At 55.1% G+C, this 17,725-nt stretch overlaps 2 protein-coding genes across 3 annotated transcripts; one reads left to right on the top strand and one right to left on the bottom strand.

Moving 5' to 3' along the window:
• Window positions 1-390: 390 nt before the first annotated feature.
• PLOD3 (procollagen-lysine,2-oxoglutarate 5-dioxygenase 3) lies at window positions 391-8,423 on the bottom strand. The gene is made up of 20 exons (XM_004268843.4): window positions 8,223-8,423; window positions 7,520-7,776; window positions 7,066-7,157; window positions 6,763-6,899; window positions 6,491-6,654; window positions 6,248-6,360; window positions 6,013-6,076; window positions 5,365-5,462; window positions 5,001-5,102; window positions 4,700-4,825; window positions 4,381-4,502; window positions 3,868-3,972; window positions 3,629-3,754; window positions 3,237-3,378; window positions 3,046-3,159; window positions 2,791-2,859; window positions 2,205-2,309; window positions 1,535-1,681; window positions 1,177-1,302; window positions 391-835 (listed from the first exon to the last, which is right to left on the bottom strand). Exons 2-20 carry the CDS (start codon window positions 7,629-7,631, stop codon window positions 680-682), a joined length of 2,220 nt encoding a protein of 739 aa, XP_004268891.1. The 5' UTR covers window positions 7,632-7,776; window positions 8,223-8,423; the 3' UTR covers window positions 391-679.
• A 44-nt stretch (window positions 8,424-8,467) lies between these two features.
• Window positions 8,468-16,742, top strand: ZNHIT1 (zinc finger HIT-type containing 1). Of its 2 annotated transcripts, XM_049698959.1 has the most exons (6): window positions 8,592-8,628; window positions 9,040-9,084; window positions 15,423-15,593; window positions 16,043-16,122; window positions 16,247-16,416; window positions 16,511-16,742. In XM_049698959.1, exons 1-6 carry the CDS (start codon window positions 8,607-8,609, stop codon window positions 16,530-16,532), a joined length of 510 nt encoding a protein of 169 aa, XP_049554916.1. In that variant the 5' UTR covers window positions 8,592-8,606; the 3' UTR covers window positions 16,533-16,742. The 2 variants fall into 2 exon arrangements, with proteins under 2 accessions (XP_004268890.1, XP_049554916.1); XM_004268842.3 differs by lacking the exon at window positions 9,040-9,084 and having other exon boundaries at window positions 8,468-8,628.
• Window positions 16,743-17,725: the final 983 nt, after the last annotated feature.

The following is a 17,725-nucleotide window of genomic DNA, read 5'->3' as shown; positions in this document are numbered from 1 at the left end:
CTTACTTCCCCAGCAATGTCCCTGGAGCTTAGCTTAGGGCTGTGCCACCCCACACATCATGCACTGGAGAAGATGCCATCAGGTGAGGAGAGAATCAGGGAGGAGAGCTTGGGGGCTTTGCAGGGGTGGGGATGGGGGGTTCTCACCTCAGCCCAACAAGGGAAGTCCTTCTTTCGGTCTGGCCCTCCTCACGTCCTCCCCCAGCTCTGGCAATGACAGGGAGTTAGACATGGGAGCCAGGGAAGCTTCCAGGCTCCCGCTCTGCTCTAAAATCATGTTTCTGCCTTTTCTTCTTCTCTGTTCATTTCCTCTGGAAGACCTCGGGTCTCCCCTCTACACTGGGTGGCGGGAGGGATACGGGGTCCACAGGTAGGTGAAAGAATAAATGGACAAGAATTACAAATCCTCTTTTATTGAGAGGAAGACTGAAAAACAATAATTTATCACGTGGTGAACACCCAGAAGCCCTCTCCCTGGGAACTCTTGGGGGCTGAGGGGTGGAGCAAGGGGGCTCCCTGAGCTTCCTGAGGGCCGCGTGGTGGGGAGCGAGGTGACACATTCAGTCCCAGGCACACGGAACATACACCCAGGAGGCGAGGAGCCAGACAGACCCCCTCCGAGGAGGAGGGGGGCACAGGAAGGCACAATGGCAGGGAAGCTTGGGCAGAGTGGTGGAGCGTCAGGGGTCCACAAAGGACACCATGATGTAGCGAGTGCCCCGAGTGGTGGGCAGCCCCTCGTGGTAGTGGGTGAGGCGGCCAGGGTGCAGGAGCCCCCAGCCCTTCCGGGGGGATGACACCACGCAGTCGTAGCGCAGGAAGCGGCAGCCACCTCCCTGGGAAGACGAGAAGGGGCAGGAGTGCAGAGTGAGCGGAAGTGGGGACTGGGCGGCGGGCTGACAGAGCGGGGAAAGCCCGACCGGGGGAATCAGGGAGGGAGGACACAGGAGGTTTGGGCATCAGCAGATGGGAGACCCAGGAGAAAGGGTGAGGCTGCCAGCCCGGAAGGGGTCCAGAGGATACCCACGAAGTCACTGAGAAATATAGAGAAGGCAGACAAGGGGGCGGGAGGTGACCGAGGGGTGTGTGCAGGGATGGTGAGGGGGCGGGACACAGGGTCCTGCGTGTGGGGAGGGGCCCTGGGGGCACCCCGAAGTGGAGGGCGTTAGGGACTTACCTCGTAATCCAGGCCCTTGTGGTTGAGGGCGACGTTGAGGGTGAAGGTGGATGAGTCGTGATGTGGCCGCAGAGACGGCTGCTCATCTGGCCGGTAGCGGACCACGAAGTTCATCACCGCCCGGGTCTGTGACAGGGACACGGGAGGAGAGGCTGGAGGGATGGCCATCAGGTCCGGGGGAGGGGAGGGGTTCTCACTGGTACCTGCGGGCTGCCTCCCCCAGGGCTGCCCTCCTGTAGGATCTCATTTTATAGGGCCCCAAACACCACGGGGGCCAAAAAGGCATCATGTGGAGACGTCCAACCAGGACGGGGTGTGGGAAGGTGGAGGTGCAGGGGTGGCGAGTGCAGCGGCCCACCTTGGTGTGGTAGCCGGGGAACAGGCTCTCGGTCATGGGCCCCACGTACGTCCTCAGCAGCTGCAGCCACTGGTCCTCATAGCCCACCTGCTTCATGTGGATGTCCACGGTGGGCACGTTCTCGTAGCCTCCAGCCAGCCTTGAGTCCTGTGGGCAGCGGGCACTGAGCCGACAGGGCAGTGCCAGCCTCCCCCTCCTCTTGCTCCCAGGCCTTACAGCCTGTATTCCCTCCGTCTGGAAGTCTCGACCACTTCTTAGCTTGACTCACTCCTCCTGTCCTCTAAGTGTCAGCTAAGATGTCACCTCTTCTGTGAAGCCCCTTGGTCCCCCCACGTCTGGGTCAAGGGTCCCTCCTGAGACTCCTGCAGCACCCGGGCTGCCCATCACAGCCTTTAGAAGCTGGGTTGCTGCTGCTGCTGACAGCAGGTGAGACCCAGGAGGGCAGAGCTCGACCTGCACCACCCAGGTCAGGGGCTGGCATCTAGGACCCACCCCGTAAATATTACTTGAACGAATGGATGAGTGAATGAATACAGCTGTGCCTCCTGTGGGCCCCTCCCCCTTGGGGACCCCTCTTTGCTCCCACTCTCTGGATTCCATTTTCCTTCAATCAGGGAAGTTTCACCTCCCTCCTCCTGGGGCCCCCCTCCCCCCTGCCCCAGCCCCTCACCTCATGCCGGCCTCCTGACCACTGGCCGTAATGCTCCGTTTCTTCCACCAGCTCATCGCACATTTGCTCAGACAGCAGAGGGAACCAGTACACGTCCGGGCAGGGCTGCGGACAGGCAGGACAGGGCGAGAACAGCAGGGCTGCGTCATGCTCGGGGAGCGGACAGGCAGCCAAAGGAAGGGAGAGAAAGCAGGGAGCAGAAAGGGAAGCCAGGAGATGAGAGAATCTGCAGGAATGGGGATCTGAGTGTGGGGATGGGCCAGGAGGCGCTGGGCCAGAGAAGGTGGGAGCAGTGCTGAAAACATGGCGCAAATGTCACGGGGGTCCTGGAGCCCCGGGTTCTAGGATAGTGGTTTTCAAACTCATCTTAAAAAGTATCATTTCACCCATACACCAATATACCCAACAGACAAGAGAGGACCACCTGATTAATGCCAGGATGGGGGCTGCAGGCCTATCTGCTCCGCCTTTGCCCTCAATGCCTGAGCAGAAAACCCTGAGGCACCACTAATCCAGGCGGTGGACCAGGGGGTGGACCCAGGGGGTGGTGGCCATGCGATGGCTCGGGGTCCTGAGTGGGGCTCACCTGTTCCACGAGTCCCTCCCCTTCCAGGGCCCGGCTGTAGTTCTCGTGAATGTACTGCTCCTTCCAGTCCTGGGGGATGGGGGGAGGTGCACCTTGACCCGGGCCCTCTTCATTCCATCTGCTCCCGCCCAGGAAGCCCCCTCCCCAGGCAACAGGAGAGCCTGCACAGCACGCATGGGCGTGCGGTAGGCCTGGGGCATCCTCCTTTAGTGAAGGAAGGGAAACTGCCTCCTGAGCGCGGGGCCGCCTACTCACCAGGGGGTTGTCGAAGATCTGCCAGAGGTCAGGGTGCAGGTGGTCCGTGTCATACCGGGAAGTGGCCAGGAGGCGCCCAAACTCGTGCTGATTGCTGAGGTGGAGAAAGATGCCCTGGCGTGGGGGGCGGGTGTGAGAAGGGTGACAGGGAGCAAGGGCCTTGCCCCGCCTCGAGCCCCAGGCCCACTCACCTTATCCCGCAGGCTCTTGCAGAAGGCCATGTCTGGGTCAGTGTCGCTGCCCGAGAACACCTCCCTCTGGGGCAGCTCCGTCCTCAGGGTCTCCCCGCGGATCACATAGGCCTGGGATATGTAGGGCACGTTCCACACGCCCCTGGAGGCACCCACACCGGTCAGCTAGGTGGGCGAGCCCCACAGTCCTGCCCTGTTCCTCCCAGGGGCCCCTTCCCTCGAGGGCTGTGAGCTGCTAGGTCCCGCTGGCTTCCCCCGTCAAGCCTCTCATGCCCCCTGCACGGTCAGTCCCTGCCCACAGCCCCCCCGGACCCCCGAGACTGGGGCTCTGCGGTAGGATGCAGGGGTCTCCGAGGCCCAGGCTGGGGCAGGGGAGGGGCTTCAGGACTCACACTCGCTTCCGCTGCACCAGCTCTACGTAATCCTCGGAGCGCGCGTAGTACTCATCGGGGCTCAGGGCTCCCCAGAAATTAGACCACAGCTTCCCGTGGCGGGACAGCATGGGCGCTATCACCTTCCTGTGGACGAGCAGAGGTGAGGGCCGGGCGGAGTTGTGCCCCACGCCCAGGGGAGGAGTGGGGGGTTCCCTGGGGACTATCTGGGGGCCCTCTGGCTGAACCAGGTGAGTGACCTGTTCTCTTCAATGAGGATGCGCAGGGTCTGCGGGTTGCTGATGACCGCGTCTGCGTCCAGGCTGAAGTAGAATTCACACTTGGGGTCCTGCCGACAAATGTCCCTGGAGGTGACAGACCAACAGACAGATGAGCTGAAACGGGAGCAGGTGGGGGGGAGAGGGAACTGTAGAGAGGGTGGAACTCCCCCTACCCGCTGAGGAGAAGAGGAGGAAAGTGGGTAGAAGCATCAGCAAGAGGACAGGAGGGAGAAAAAGACTGGGGGGGGAGGGGGAGGGCAGGAAAGGGGGAGGCCGAGGCCTCTGTGCCTCCTCCCCCAGGACCCCCAGATTCTTCCATCTGTGCAGGGCAAGGGAGGGACAGCACACGTAGTGGCTGGAAGTGCGCCACTGTGGAGGCCGAGGAGAGGCTGGATGGGGAACGGAGAGGGAAGGGGGCTTGCAGCGGGTGGCAGCCCCTCCCCCCCTGCTTTCACCACCGCCCCCCCCAACACCCGCCCGCGGCTCACTCACATGGCCATGTCCCTGGCCTCGCCTGGCGTCAGGCCCTCCTCGGGCCCCACCAGCTTCACAGCTGAGAAGTGGTCCTGCAGCTGGGGCCAGGAGTCAGCAATGTGGGGCTCGTGGTACACCTCCTGGAGATGGCGGGGGGGAGAAGGGGGAGATGCGGAGACTGAGAGGGCAGAAAAGATGGTGCCTGAGGGACAGGAGCGGGGAAGGAGGTGAGCAGAAAGGGTGCAGGAAGGAGTCTGGGATATAGGGAGTGGGAGTTCTGATGAGGGCAGGGGCGGGGTCCCTTGGGAGGGAGAGGCTGTCAGTTGGGGTGTCTCACGTTGTTGTGCAGGAAGAGGGTGACCCTGTCGGATGGATAGTCCAGGAGCAGCAGCCGCTGGAGGAAGCGGGGCAGGAATGGGGTAGGTTGTTCCACAAACACTGCCAGAAGCACCCGGGGGGGAGTCTGGAAGATACAACATGATGGGGCTCAGAGGAAAGCCCGCCAGTCTGTCCTCCACAACCCTGGCAGGTTTGCGGGTCTCCAGGGGCTTTGCCCCCACCCACTGCTGCCTGGAATGCCCTCCCTGCACCTCCTGCTTCCAAGCGCTCTCCCACCCATGCTGGCACCCCCTCCTCACCTGCCCCCCCGGGAGTGGCCTCCGGTCCTGGTCACAGAACCCACAGCCTCCCTCAGGAGTCCAGCCATTGGGGACGTAGTTTCCCAGGTAATTCAGCTGCAGCTGTTGGGAGAGACGGTGAGAGGCTGAGGCTGACGAGTCCGGGGCCAGAGGTGAGGGAGGTGGGCAGACAGGGAGGGGACAGGGCAGGATGGGGAGCGGTGGCCACTGAGAAACCCTCCCAGCACCTGTGCTTCTGGGGCTGGGGAGGACTCACTACTTGGAAGGGCTGGAGGAACCTGGGGGCTGGGGCGAGGTCTGGGGCAGGGGCTGTGCGGGCAGGACTGACTGGGGCTGGGGCTGAGGGTATAAGCAACCTGGGCACCTTAGTGGGGCCGTTCCCATGGACCACAACAGGAAGTGTGTCATAGGCCACGTTCCGGATACGCACGCGATTCCGACCAAACTTTAAGACCACCTCATCTGGGGAAGAAAGGCCAGGCTTCAGACTCCCTTTCCCCCAAAGCTGCCAAACAGCATGTGCTTCTAAATATGGGGGGGCGGGGGCTGCCCAGCTTCTCTAGAGGATGAAGGACTGTGACCCGTGGGGCGGGGATGGGACACCTTCTCTCTGAGGGCACTGACCAGGCTGCTGTCACCCTGGGGCACCCCACCACTTACTACCTGTGTGACCTGGGCAAGTCACTGGCCCCTCAAAGAGGCAGTTTCCCCATCTGTAACAGGTGGATAACCACAGACCTGCCCTTTGTAGAATTGTTGTGTTAAATGAAATTACAGAAGTAAAGCCCTGGCCCAGAGCCCTGCCACGTAGTATGTCAAACAGACATTAGGTACGACCACTGCTGCTTCTGTTACTATTAGCACAGCGCAACTAACTCTATCAGCCATTCGGACGTTTGATGAAGTTAACATCGAGGTGAGTTGAAGATCACCCCAGTTCTACCAGGAGCCTCTCCCACATTCAGGACCCCCAGCAGCCTCCCATCACCCCTTCGGATTGCCTCTTCCTCACCTAAAGCCCCGTTGAGGTTCTGAAAGATCTGCGATTTATGATCCAGATTAAGGCTGAGTTTCTCCTGGATGGGATGAGATGGGGCAGGTAATTAAAGAGGCGGTGGGACACCATTTCCCACTCTTTTCTCTTTACGTCTTTCAAGAAGCCTCTTTACCCCTTCCCTCCCATTCAGCCTGAGAGGCCTGCCACCTCCAGAGCTTCAAGTCGGGCCCCCTCTTCTGCCCCTCCCTACCCTCAGTCCTGGGTCCAGGTAGAGCCGAGTGTAGAACAGCTGATCGTCATCGTCATCTTTGTACTTCCACTGGTGGACGATTTGGTGGATAGCGGGGGCGAAGCCAATGAATCCTGGGTGGGGGGAGGGGAGGTGCTGACTCCAAGATTCCCAGGGTCCCAGGACCTGTCCCCACTCCCTCTCCAGCCCTCAGGCACCTGGAACACTCCATGCCCCACCACTTTTGGACACTCTGCCACTCACCACCAGAGTTGAGGAAGCGCTTCCCCGTGCCCACCTCAGGGTACTGCTCCGCCAGACCCCACTCGGGCCAGCAGAAGGCCTCTGCAGAGAAGAGCAGGCGGCTGCCACTCTGGACAAACTTCTTCAGCAGCTCCGAGGGGCTGCCAGCCAGAATGACATCGTAGCTGGGGGAGGAAGGGGAGGATGAGCAGGACAGCCACTAGGAACCTCAGTCTCCTCACCCCCTCTTTCTGTCCACCCCTCTTCTTTCTCCCCAGCCCCAGCCCCTTTACCTGTCCACAAACATGATGACCATATCCCCCCTGTCTGCGTATTTCTCCATTTCCTTCTTCAGCCACCTGACCTTCTGTCCTCCACCAACCGTTCGGGCTACATCGCCCCCTCGCCATTCCTGTCCCAGGCCCAGGGTCTGTGGAGGAGACCCAGAATGCCAGGGAGGGGCTCAGGCGGCCAGGCGGTCCCATCGCCCTGACCAGGCTCACCGTGGGGTCCCAGGCATCCAGCCCTCAGCCCACTCCTAGGCTAGACCCCACCCGCACCCCTTCTAGAGGCCATGAGGGTGTTCCTCTCCTCACCCGCACAGTGTAGTTGAAAAACTCCGCTGACCGCAGGAAACGCCGGTATCCTTCTGTCTCGCCTGTGGCCACGGTGATCACCAGCAGCTTCTCTGTCACCAGCCAGGAATTGACACTCAGGACCCACTCGCCCAGCTCGCTGCCCGGCGCGCTCCACTCACCGCAGGCCCCCTTCCCCTCCCTCTGACTCTGCTCCGGTTCCTCCCCTCTTTTCCACATTCCCTCTTAAACTCTTCCCACCCAGGGAAACTTGACCCCAGTGAAAGCGGGATGGGAGTAACACCCAGAAACTCAGGATCAGTTCCCATGGGGAGGGTGGAAACAGTTCAGAGCGAGGAGTGGGCGAGGGGCCGTGTGATTCGGCCCTAGAGAGCCCGCTGGGCGTGGGAGAGGCCCGCCTCGACCCTCTCCCCAGGGTCAGCCTGGCGCCACTCGCCCCTCCCCGGGTTCTCACCTGGGTTGACAGGGTCGCTGCCCCGGGGACGATTTGAAGCCGAGGCCTCAGGAGGCGGCGACAGCAGTAGCAGCAGTAGCAGCAGGAGCCGGAGTCCCGGGCCCGAGGCCATGACGGGGAGCTGGCCGAGGGGCACACAGGCCCGCACCGGGCTCTGGCTGTGCGCCTGGACCCGAACTCCGGAGAGAGGCTCTGGGAAAAAGGATGGGGGCTGCTGTGCGGCCCGTAGCTAGGAGGAGCCGGCTTGGGGCTCCGCCCTGGGGAAAAAAAAAGCGTACCCGGAGGTTACAGAAAACTCGAGATGCCGGGCCTTAGACAAGGCGAGGATTGTCCCGGGCGGTGGGCAGAACTGAAAGAGCGGGAGGAGGCGCCCAGCCCGGAGGCGGGGTAGGGGCGGGGACTAGGGCTGGCGATCCCGAGCCGAGGTCTTTTAGAGCCAGCCCGGCCCACAGCGCCTAACACTTCAGGAAAGTGAAACGCGGAGAGGGGAAGTGACCCCTTGCGGGTCCGGCGGGATGCGGAGGCGGGTCTTTGCCACAACCCTGCCTCGAGCAGCCGGGCGGAAGACCCAGAAAGAGGCGGTGGGGACGCGCGGAGCGGGTTTGACGGCAGGGAGGGAGAAGGCCGAGGAGTCTGCGGCCCCAAGGGATCTGGGGGTTGAGGTTTAGGCAGAGGGTCACCGGGGACCTCTGGGATTGCCCACTGAAGCCAAGTTCTTTGGTACTCCGGCCCATCATCTTCACTGCCCAGGGGAGAAGCTCCATGGGATGCCTTTGTGATGACTGTATCTTCAGACAGACCCAAGGAAAATGACGTTTCTTGAAAGATCACTGGCAACATCTCTTTAAAATGACCCATTTCGAGGGTCCCGCAAAATACACAACTACACCGAGGTCGGAAGTAGTTTTGCCCGTATAAAATATGGCGGAAAGCTTTCTGGTCTCTAAGGAAACATTACGTAGTCAAAGCGGTGGATTACACTGCGCACGCGTAGGGGCACGCGCCACAGGAAGTCGTGATGACCCAACCACAGCGCGTGATTTAGAACGCGTGCGCAGTAGGCTCAGCTGGCGGCTGTGTTGTGAAAATGGTGGAGAAGAAAACTTCGGGTATGTGAGCCCCTGGCTCTTGGCCCCCTATCCTCCTCTAAAATCGAATCTGGCCTAGGATTCCCTCAACCAGTTATTAGTCTTAAATTCCTACCCAGGACCTCGGGTCCTGACGTCGGGGCAGACCCCCAAACCATCCGTTCACGTTTTATTCATGCCTGCTGCAAGCCGGGCCCTGGGGATGGAGAAAGAAAAAAATATCCTTAGCATCCAAGAACTGGCTTTCCGGGAGCTGGGCAGACGCGCAGACTTACCACGGCATTTCAGAGTGATACGTGCTATGGTAGAGGGATGCAGCGTGCCTGGGCTTGGGGAGGAGTGGCATCCAACCCAGCTTCTGGGAAGGAGGGGACTGGAGGGAAGGAAAACGCTTGGATTGAGTCCTGAAAGTCACAGTTTCGCTCAGTGCAGGTGCGTGGGGACTCCTTCCCTGCAGCGGGAACCGCACCTGCCAAGGTAGGAGAGCAAGAAAAAGCAAATCGCTTAGGAAGCCAAGTTCACAGTTCTGGGGCTTGCAGAGGAGAGAGGCTGGAAGGCTAGGAAAAGGTACCCTTGAAAGGCACTGTATACACTGCTGAAGAGTTTGAACTCTCTGGAGAGGGCGGTGGAGAGCCATCAAGGTCTTTTAAGGCAGGGGAGTGACCCAGACAAATTTATCTCTTAGAAAGGGAGTTCAGCTTCAATGCGGAGGATGGATTGGAGCGACTAGAGCTCCGCCGTCCAATAGAAATTTCTGGGATGATGGGAATGTTCTTAATCAGCACTATTCAGTATGGCAGCCAGTAGCCACATGTGGCTATTGAGCGCTTGAAATGTGGCAAGATTGAGAAACTGAATTTAAAATTTTATGTATCTTAATTAATTACATCTTTTTTTTTTTTTTTTTTTTTTTTTGTGGTACGCGGGCCTCTCACTGCTGTGGCCTCTCCCATTGTGGAGCACAGGCTCCGGACGCGCAGGCCCAGCTACCATGGCTCACGGGTCCGGGCACGAACCCGTATCCCCTGCATTGGCAGGCGGACTCTCAACCGCTGCGCCACCAGGGAAGCCCAATTAATTACATCTTAATTAATCTACATGTAAATTTCAGTAGCCTCATGTGACTAGTGGCTGCTCTATTGTGTAGTGCAGGTTCAGAGATTGGAAGGCCGGTTAGGAAGCTGTTGAGGAATCCAGATAAAAAGAGATGAGGAAAAAAAAAAAAAAAAAAAAAAAAAGAGATGAGGGTCAGAACACTCTGCCAGATTGACTTGTAATAAATACAGTCATGTCATCTTTAAACCCCTCACTGGATCTCCATCACCCTCACCATAAAATCCCCAAATCCAAATTCCTTTATTTTATTATTTTTTTAATGTTTTAATTTATTTGGTTGCGCTGGGTCTTAGTTGCAGCAGGCGGGCCCCTTAGTTGTGGCATGTGAACTCTTAGTTGCAGCATGCATGTGGGATCTAGTTCCCTGACCAGGGATCGAACGCGGGCTCCCTGCATTGGGAGCTCGGAGTCTTATCCAGTGGACCACCAGGGAAGTCCCAAAGCCAAATTCCTTTAGATACTTAAAGGTAAGATTCTTAATGGTCTGCCTAACTTCATATCCCCATCCCCCGCCACACACACATACTTTATGTACCAGCCATACAGAACTTTAAAAAATTTATTGAAGGCACTGCAGTCTTTCATCCAGGCCTTCCCTCATGCTGGTACCAAGGCCTAAGACACCCCACCCCCATCCCAATCAGGCTAACTTCTATTCTTTCCTCTGGAAAATCTTCCTGACTGACTACCCCAAGCCCCGGTTATGTGTTTCTGTCATGTGCTTTGTAGTACTTTGTACTTCCCTGTCCTAGCATGTACTATCCTGTACTGTGCTTGTTTATTTGATCATTTATATTCCCCACCTGACTGTAAGCTCTGGTTGTATTCCCAGAACCGCCTGGTACTTGGAAGGGAGGCAGTATAGTACAGCGCTGAAGAGGATCTTTTTTGATGCTGGGCAGTTCTGGGTTTGAATTCTGACCCAGGTGCTTATTAATAGCTGTGTAAACTTTGGACAGGTTTCTTAACCTCTGAACTCCAGTAAACTGGGGATGATAATGATACCTATTTCATAAGGTTGACGTAAAGATTAAAGAATTCCATTTATGCAAAGAGCTTAGTACAGGCAGATCTCAGAGATATGCAGGTTTGGTTCTAAACCACTGCAATAAAGCAAATATCGCAATAAAGTGAGTCACAAATTTTTTTATTTCCCAGTGCATATAAAAATTATGTTTAGGGACTTCCCTGGCTATCCGGCGGTTAAGACTCCACGCTTCCACTGCAGGGGGCACGGGTTCAATCCCTGGTCGGGGAACTAAGATTCCACATGCTGCTCGGCGCAGCCAAAAGAAATCTTTTTTATTTTTACGTTATAGTCAGTTAAGTGTGCAATAGCATTATGTCTTTTAAAAATGTACATGCCTTAATTTAAAAGTACTTTATTGCTAAGAAATGCTAGCCATCGTGTGAGACTTCAGCGCGTTGTAACTTCTTTTGCTGGTGGAGGGTCTTGCCTCAGTGTGGATGGCTGCTGACTGATCAGGGTGATGGTTACTGAAGGCTGGGGTGGCTGTGGCAGTCGCTTAAAGTAAGACAGCAGTGACGTTTGCCACATTGATTGACTCTTCCTTTCGTGAAGGTTTTCTCTGTAGCCTGCAATGCTGTTTGATAGCGTTTTACCCAGAGTAGAACTTCTTTCAAAATTGGAATCAATCCTCTCAGCCTGTCACTGCTTTATCAACTAAGTTATATAATATTCTATTTTTTAAAAGTCTTTGTTTTTTCCTTTCCTTTCCTTTCCCTTTCTTTCTCCTCCCTCCCTCCCTCCCTTCCTTCCGTCTGTCCCCACACAGCTTGCAGAATCTTAGTTCCTCAGCTAGGGATTGAACCCTGGCCCACTGCAATGGGAGCTCATAGTCCTAACCCCTGGACTGCCAGGGAATTCCCTGTTATGTGATACTGTGAATCATTTGTTGTTGTTTCAACAATCCTCACACATCTTCACCACGAGTAGATTTTATCTCAAGATAAAATCTAATCTTATCTTTCTTGGGCTTCCCTGGTGGTGCAGTGGTTGAGAGTCCGCCTGCCGATGCAGGGGACATGGGTTCGTGCCCCTAGTCCGTGGAGCGGCTAGGCCTGTGAGTCATGGCCGCTGAGCCTGCGCGTCTGGAGCCTGTGCTCTGCAGTGGGAGAGGCCGCAGCGGTGAGAGGCCCGCGTACCGCAAAAAAAAAAAAAAAAAAAGAAACCACTTTCTTGGCTCATCCAGAAGAAGCAACTCCTCATCCATGAGTTTTATCATGAGATTTCAGCAATTCAGTCACATCTTCAGGCTCCCCTTCTAATTATAGTTCTCTTGCTGTTTCCACCACATCTGCAGTTACTTCCACTGAAGTCTTGAATCCCTCAAAGTCATCCATGAGGGTCGGAATCAACTTCTTCCAAACTCCTGTTAATGTTGACATTTTGACCTCTTCCCATGAATCACAAATGTTCTTCATGTCATCTGGAATGGTGAATCCTTTCCAGAAGGTTTTCAATTGACTCTGCCCAGCTCCATCAGAGGAATCATTATCTATGGCAGCTATAGCCTTATGAAATATATTTCTTAGATAATAAGACTTGAAAGTCAAAATTACTCCTTAACCCATGGGCTGCAGAATGGATATTGTGTTAGCAGGCGTGAAAACAACATTGATCTTGTTGTACATCTCCATTAGAGCTCTTGGGTGAGCAAGTGCATTGTCAATGAGCAGTAATATTTTGAAAAGTATCTTTTTTTTCTGAGAAGTAGGTATCAACAATGGACTTCAAATATTCGGTAAACTATGTTGTAAACAAATGTGCTGCCATCCAGGCTTTGTTTTTCCATTTATAGAGCACAGGCAGAATAGATCTAGCCTAATTCTTAAGGGCCCTAGGATGTTCAGAAGGGTAAGTGAGCATTGGCTTCAACTTAAAGTTACCAGCTAGCTGCTTTAGCCCCTAACAAGAGAGTCATCCTATCCTTTGAAGCTTTGAAGCCAGGCATTGACTTCTCCTCTCTAGCTATGAAAGTCCTGGATGGCTTCTTCTAATAGAAGGCAGTTTTGTCTACATTGGAAGTCTGTTGTTTAGTGTTGCCACCTTCATTAATTATCTTAGGTAGATCTTCTGATTTTTTTTTTTTTTTTTGGCTGTGCTGCGCAGCTTGCGGGATCTTAGTTCCTCAGTCAGGGATCGAACCCGGGCCCACAGCAGTGAAAGCGCACAGTCCTAACCACTGGACCACCAGGGAATTCCCTTAGTTAGAGCTTCTGAATAACTTACTGTAGCTTCTACAACAGCACTTTAAAAAAATATATTTATTTATTTATTTGGCTGTGCCGGGTCTTTAATTGCGGCATGCGAACTCTTAGTTGCAGCATGTGGGATCTAGTTCCCTGCCCAGGGATCGAACCCAGGCTCCCTGCATTGGGAGTGTGGAGTCTTAGCCACAGGACGCCAGGGAAGTCCCTCTACCTCAGCACTTGCTGCTTCAACTTGCACTTTTATGTTATGGAGACGGCTTCTTTCCTATTTAAAAAAAAAATTTTTTTTTTTAAATAAATTTACTTATTTATTTATTTATTTTTGGCTGCGTTGGGTCTTTGTTGCTGTGCACGGGCTTTCTCTGGTTACAGCGAGTGGGGGCTACTCTTCATCGCGGTGCGTGGGCTTCTCATTGAGGTGGCTTCTCTTATTGCGGAGCACGGGCTCTAGGCACACGGGCTTCAGTAGTTGTAGCGCGCAGGCTCAGTAGTTGTGGCTCGTGGGCTCTAGAGCGCAAGCTCAGTAGTTGCGGCGCACGAGCTTAGTTGCTCCGCGTCATGTGGGATCTTCCCGGACCAGGGATCGAACCCATGTCCCCTGCATTGGCAGGTGGATTCTTAACCACTCCGCCACCCGGGAAGTCCCTGGCTTCTTTCCTCAAACCTCATGAACCAACCTCTGCTCGCTTCACACTTTGTTTCTGCTGCTTCCTCACCTCTCTCAGCCCTTGTAGAATTGAAGAGAGTTAGGGCCTTGCTCTGTATTAGGCTTTGGATTAAGGGAATGTTGTGGCTGGTTTGATCTTCTATCCAGACCACTAAATCTTTCTCCATATGAGCAGTAAGGCTGTTTTGCTTCCTTGTCATTCAGGTGTTGACTGAACTAGCACTTTTAATTTTCTTCAAGAACTTTTCCTTTGCATTCACAACTTAGCTGTTTGGTGCAAGAGGCCTAGCTTTTGGCCTGTCTCAGCTTCTGACATGCCTTCCTCACTAAGCATAATCATTTCTAGCTTTTGATTTAAAGTGAGAGACATGTAGCTCTTCCTTTCACTTGAACACTTAGAGGCCACTGTAAGGTTATTAATTGGCCTGATTTCAATATTGTTGGGTCTCAGGGAATCGGGAAGCCCGAGGACAGGGAGAGAGACTTGGGTCAGCCGACTGCCAGAGCAGTCAGAACACACACACATTTATCAGTCAAGTTTGCCGTCTTGTATGGGCGCAATTTGTGATGCCCGAAAACAATTACAATAGTAACATCAAAGATCACTGGTCATGGATCACCATAACGAAGATAATAATAATGAAAACGTGTGAAATATTGCAAGAATTACTAAAATGTGACATATAGACACAGTCTCAGGCTATGGAGAGCTCAAGCAAACACACTGGATTTGGCCCTAGATGGTCACTGGTGTCCTGAGTGTGAGTGGTTCCCATTGAATGGAAGTTGGTTTGCCAGGGGTTGGTTAGGAGTGGATGGGAGGTAAGGAAATAAGACTTACCATGGACTGCGCTCTCAAAGCAGAGTAGGTATGAAGTTGGATAGACACGTGAGAGTTGATCAGGTTTTTCTATGGAGGGGAAAGTACCAGTTGAGTGGGAGGGGTTGAAGATGCAAGAGTCAGGGAGGACTCGAGCTAGAGGTAGAGGGTTTGGGTTCAGCAGTGGGACTTGGGGGTGCATCCACTTGGAATGGAGGGACGGGGGTACCCATGCAGTTAGGATTGAGGGTAGGCTGATGGTTGAGCATCTCTCCATGGTGGCTCAGTTCCTTTTAGGTGGGAAATGAGATTGCTGAGTGTGAAGTCTGAGTGCATCAAGGTCCCAGTGGAGCCTGGAAGCCCCGAGTGTACTGTGGTCTCCGTCACCATGGTTGTGTGATTTCGGCCAGCAGTGAGAGGTCTCCAGGAGGCATTTCATTGGCTGGGTCTGGGATTGGGAGGAAAGGCTGGGGCCAAAAGGATAGAAAACAGGCATGAATGGGGACTTACCTGGTGGTCCAGTGGCTAAGAGTCCATGCTCCCAGTTCAGGGCGCCCAGGTTCGTTCCCTGGTCAGGGAACTGGATGCTGCATGCCTTAACTAAGAGTTCACATGCCGCAACTAAGAATCCCGCATGCCACAACTAAAGGTCCCACATGCAACAATGAAGATCCTGCGTGCCGCAACTAAGACCCAGCGCAGGCGAATAAATAAATAAGTAAATAAATAAATATTTTTTTAAAAAGAAAACAGGCATGAGTGACTGAAACGGCAGCCTTAGGTAGCTGGGAAGGAAGCAGCCAGAGTGGGTGATATATTGGGAGAAGATACAGGGGCCAAGGGCTGGGGGACTAGGATGAGATCAGAGAGCTGTGCCTCCCCAACCCCTGGAAGTCTTCCACACACGGCCCAGAGCCAAGGCCGCCCCAGCTTCTCTCTTCTCTGACCCCATAACTCTTCTGGCCCCATCCCATCTAGTTCGCTCCCAGGACCCTGGACAGCGGCGGGTGCTGGACCGGGCGGCCCGGCAACGCCGCATCAACAGGCAGCTCGAGGCCTTGGAGAATGACAACTTCCAGGACGACCCCCACGCAGGGCTCCCCCAGCTCGGCAAGCGGCTGCCTCAGTTTGATGATGATGCAGACACTGGTGAGTCGGGTGGAGGAGGAAGCGGGGGCCAAGTGCCAGGAGACAAGGCTGCAGGAGGAGGGAAGAGCCTGCCCCGGTCAGGGTTTGTAAGGACATCAGGCTGGGGGATGGGTGATCCAGGAGCTCCTCTGGCTCCTTTGAGCCAGCTGCTCTCCCTTTCTGTGCTTCAGTTTCCTTTCCTGTATGTATCAATAGAATGAAGAAGCGGGAGCCGATGAGCTCTGAGATCCCTTGAGCTCGGACACAAAGCTCTAGATATAGGGAGGGTGGAGATGGAGGAAGGCTTGGCTTGGAGAAGTGGGGGGCAGGGAAGGGTGGTAGAGAGAGGCCGGCTTAGAACCCAGGTGGGCACCTGGGCAATGAATGGACACGGGGGATCGGAACGGTGAAGCAAAGAACCAGTGTCTTCCTTGGCACGTGCCAAGTAACTCATTGCTCTTGACCTCTAGGAAAGAAAAAGAAGAAAACTCGAGGTGATCATTTTAAACTTCGCTTCCGAAAAAACTTTCAGGCCTTGCTGGAGGAGCAGGTGAGAGGAGCTGGCTGGGGAGGACCCCACAGGGCAGGGATGCACCTGCAGACATCCTTGGCCCCGGCAGGTGTTCCTGGAAGGGGACAGAGGGGTCACAGGGCCAGCCCCCTTGTCTCTGCAGAACCTGAGTGTGGCTGAGGGCCCCAACTACCTGACGGCCTGTGCAGGACCCCCATCCCGGCCCCAGCGCCCCTTCTGTGCTGTCTGTGGCTTCCCCTCCCCCTACACCTGTGTCAGCTGCGGCGCCCGGTACTGTACTGTGCGCTGCCTGGGCACCCACCAGGAGACCAGGTGAGAGGGGCCTCCCCCGGGTCCACACCCTCCCCCTCCTCCCCCCACAGCCTCCTGGACCCTCTGCTCATCCTGGGCTTCCTCTGCCTTGCAGGTGCCTGAAGTGGACTGTATGACCCTAGGCGTCCGCAGAGAGGAAGGCCTTGTATCACCTGGCCTCGGAGAGGGCATCACCGAAAGGAAAGGCGCTCCCCCTGGACCAAGAGAGGAGCCCAACGAAGCTCGTGTCCTGTCCTCCAGGGAAGACCAGTCTTGCTCCCAGGGACTGTGGCAGGGCAGTGGGCCGAGCCCTCAGAGCGCTGTTGTAATAAAAGGTCTTGTGCGAGGAGGAGCCTGCCTGTGTGGTCCTGTGGGGTTTTGGGGGTGAGGCTGATGGGTCTCCTGTCTCTCGAACTCACTGCTCTGTGTCTTTCCCTACTCCCGCTGTCTGCCCCTCATGGTCCCTGACCGTGAAAGATTTTGTCCCATTCTCCTGCCACCCCCAGGTCTTTGCATTTCTTGGCTGCTTCTTTCTTTTTTTATATGTATAAATTTATTTATTTATTTATTTATGGCTGCGTTGGGTCTTCATTGCTGTACACAGGCTTTCTCTAGTTGCAGTGAGCAGGCGTTATTCTTTGTTGCGGTGGCTTCTCTTATTGCAGAGCACGGGCTCTAGAGCGCAGGCTCAGTAGTTGTGGCGCACGGGCTTAGTTGCTCTGCAGCATGTGGGATCTTCCCGGACCAGGGATTGAACCTGTGTCCCCTGCATTGGCAGGCGGACTCTCAACCACTGCGCCACCAGGGAAGCCCCTTGGCTGCTTTATGTCACTATTTGGGTTATTGATTTAGTTTTGTTTTTTTTTTTTTAAATTTTGTTTCTATAGTTCCTCCGGGTATCTTTTGAGTACCGCTGGCTCCCAGGACTGGTTATGGGGAAGTGGAGTGAGGGGAGGGGTGGGGATGGGGGTATAGAAGGCGCCACAGAAGGCACCAGCACTGTCTTTGTCCTCTGGTTCTTAACCAGATGGGAGAGACTGGGACCTCATTCTTGGTGCTGCCTGTCTGAGGCAGCACTTGTCCTTAGGAAGCCCCTCTTACCAGGGGCTGTGGTGTGTGAAATTATTAGCAGCAGAGAGAACCCAGAAGTTTCTGGGAAGCGTCAGGAAGTTCACGGTATAGAGGCCCCTGTTCTCGGTGGCCCTGGGTGCTGTAACTTCTGTGCTATTAGAGCTTCTTACACCCACACCTTCTCTAAGTGGATTGCAAGCTGTGAGCTCTTAAGTGCCTTGGAGTTGCTGTCTTAAGGCCCCGTACCCTGTTGCAACAT

This window comes from Orcinus orca, chromosome 16 (genome assembly GCF_937001465.1).
Source record: "Orcinus orca chromosome 16, mOrcOrc1.1, whole genome shotgun sequence".
Lineage (NCBI taxonomy): Eukaryota > Metazoa > Chordata > Mammalia > Artiodactyla > Delphinidae > Orcinus > Orcinus orca.
The sequence above is the reverse complement of the archived record's forward strand: the minus strand, read 5'-3'. Positions and strand labels throughout refer to the sequence as shown.

Bases quoted from the DNA above. Each gene is read 5' to 3' on its own strand.
- PLOD3 (XM_004268843.4), bottom strand. From the start codon at position 7,631: ATGGCCTCGGGCCCGGGACTCCGGCTCCTGCTGCTACTGCTGCTACTG. The intron at 4,826-5,000 runs GTGAGGAGGGGG...TGTATCTTCCAG, and splicing joins GGCCACTCCCGGGGGGGCAG to ACTCCCCCCCGGGTGCTTCT. The intron at 2,860-3,045 runs GTGAGTAGGCGG...CCCATCCCCCAG, and splicing joins AGATCTTCGACAACCCCCTG to GACTGGAAGGAGCAGTACAT.
- ZNHIT1 (XM_049698959.1), top strand. From the start codon at position 8,607: ATGGTGGAGAAGAAAACTTCGG. The intron at 8,629-9,039 runs GTATGTGAGCCC...CGCTCAGTGCAG, and splicing joins GGTGGAGAAGAAAACTTCGG to GTGCGTGGGGACTCCTTCCC. The intron at 16,123-16,246 runs GTGAGAGGAGCT...TTGTCTCTGCAG, and splicing joins AGGCCTTGCTGGAGGAGCAG to AACCTGAGTGTGGCTGAGGG.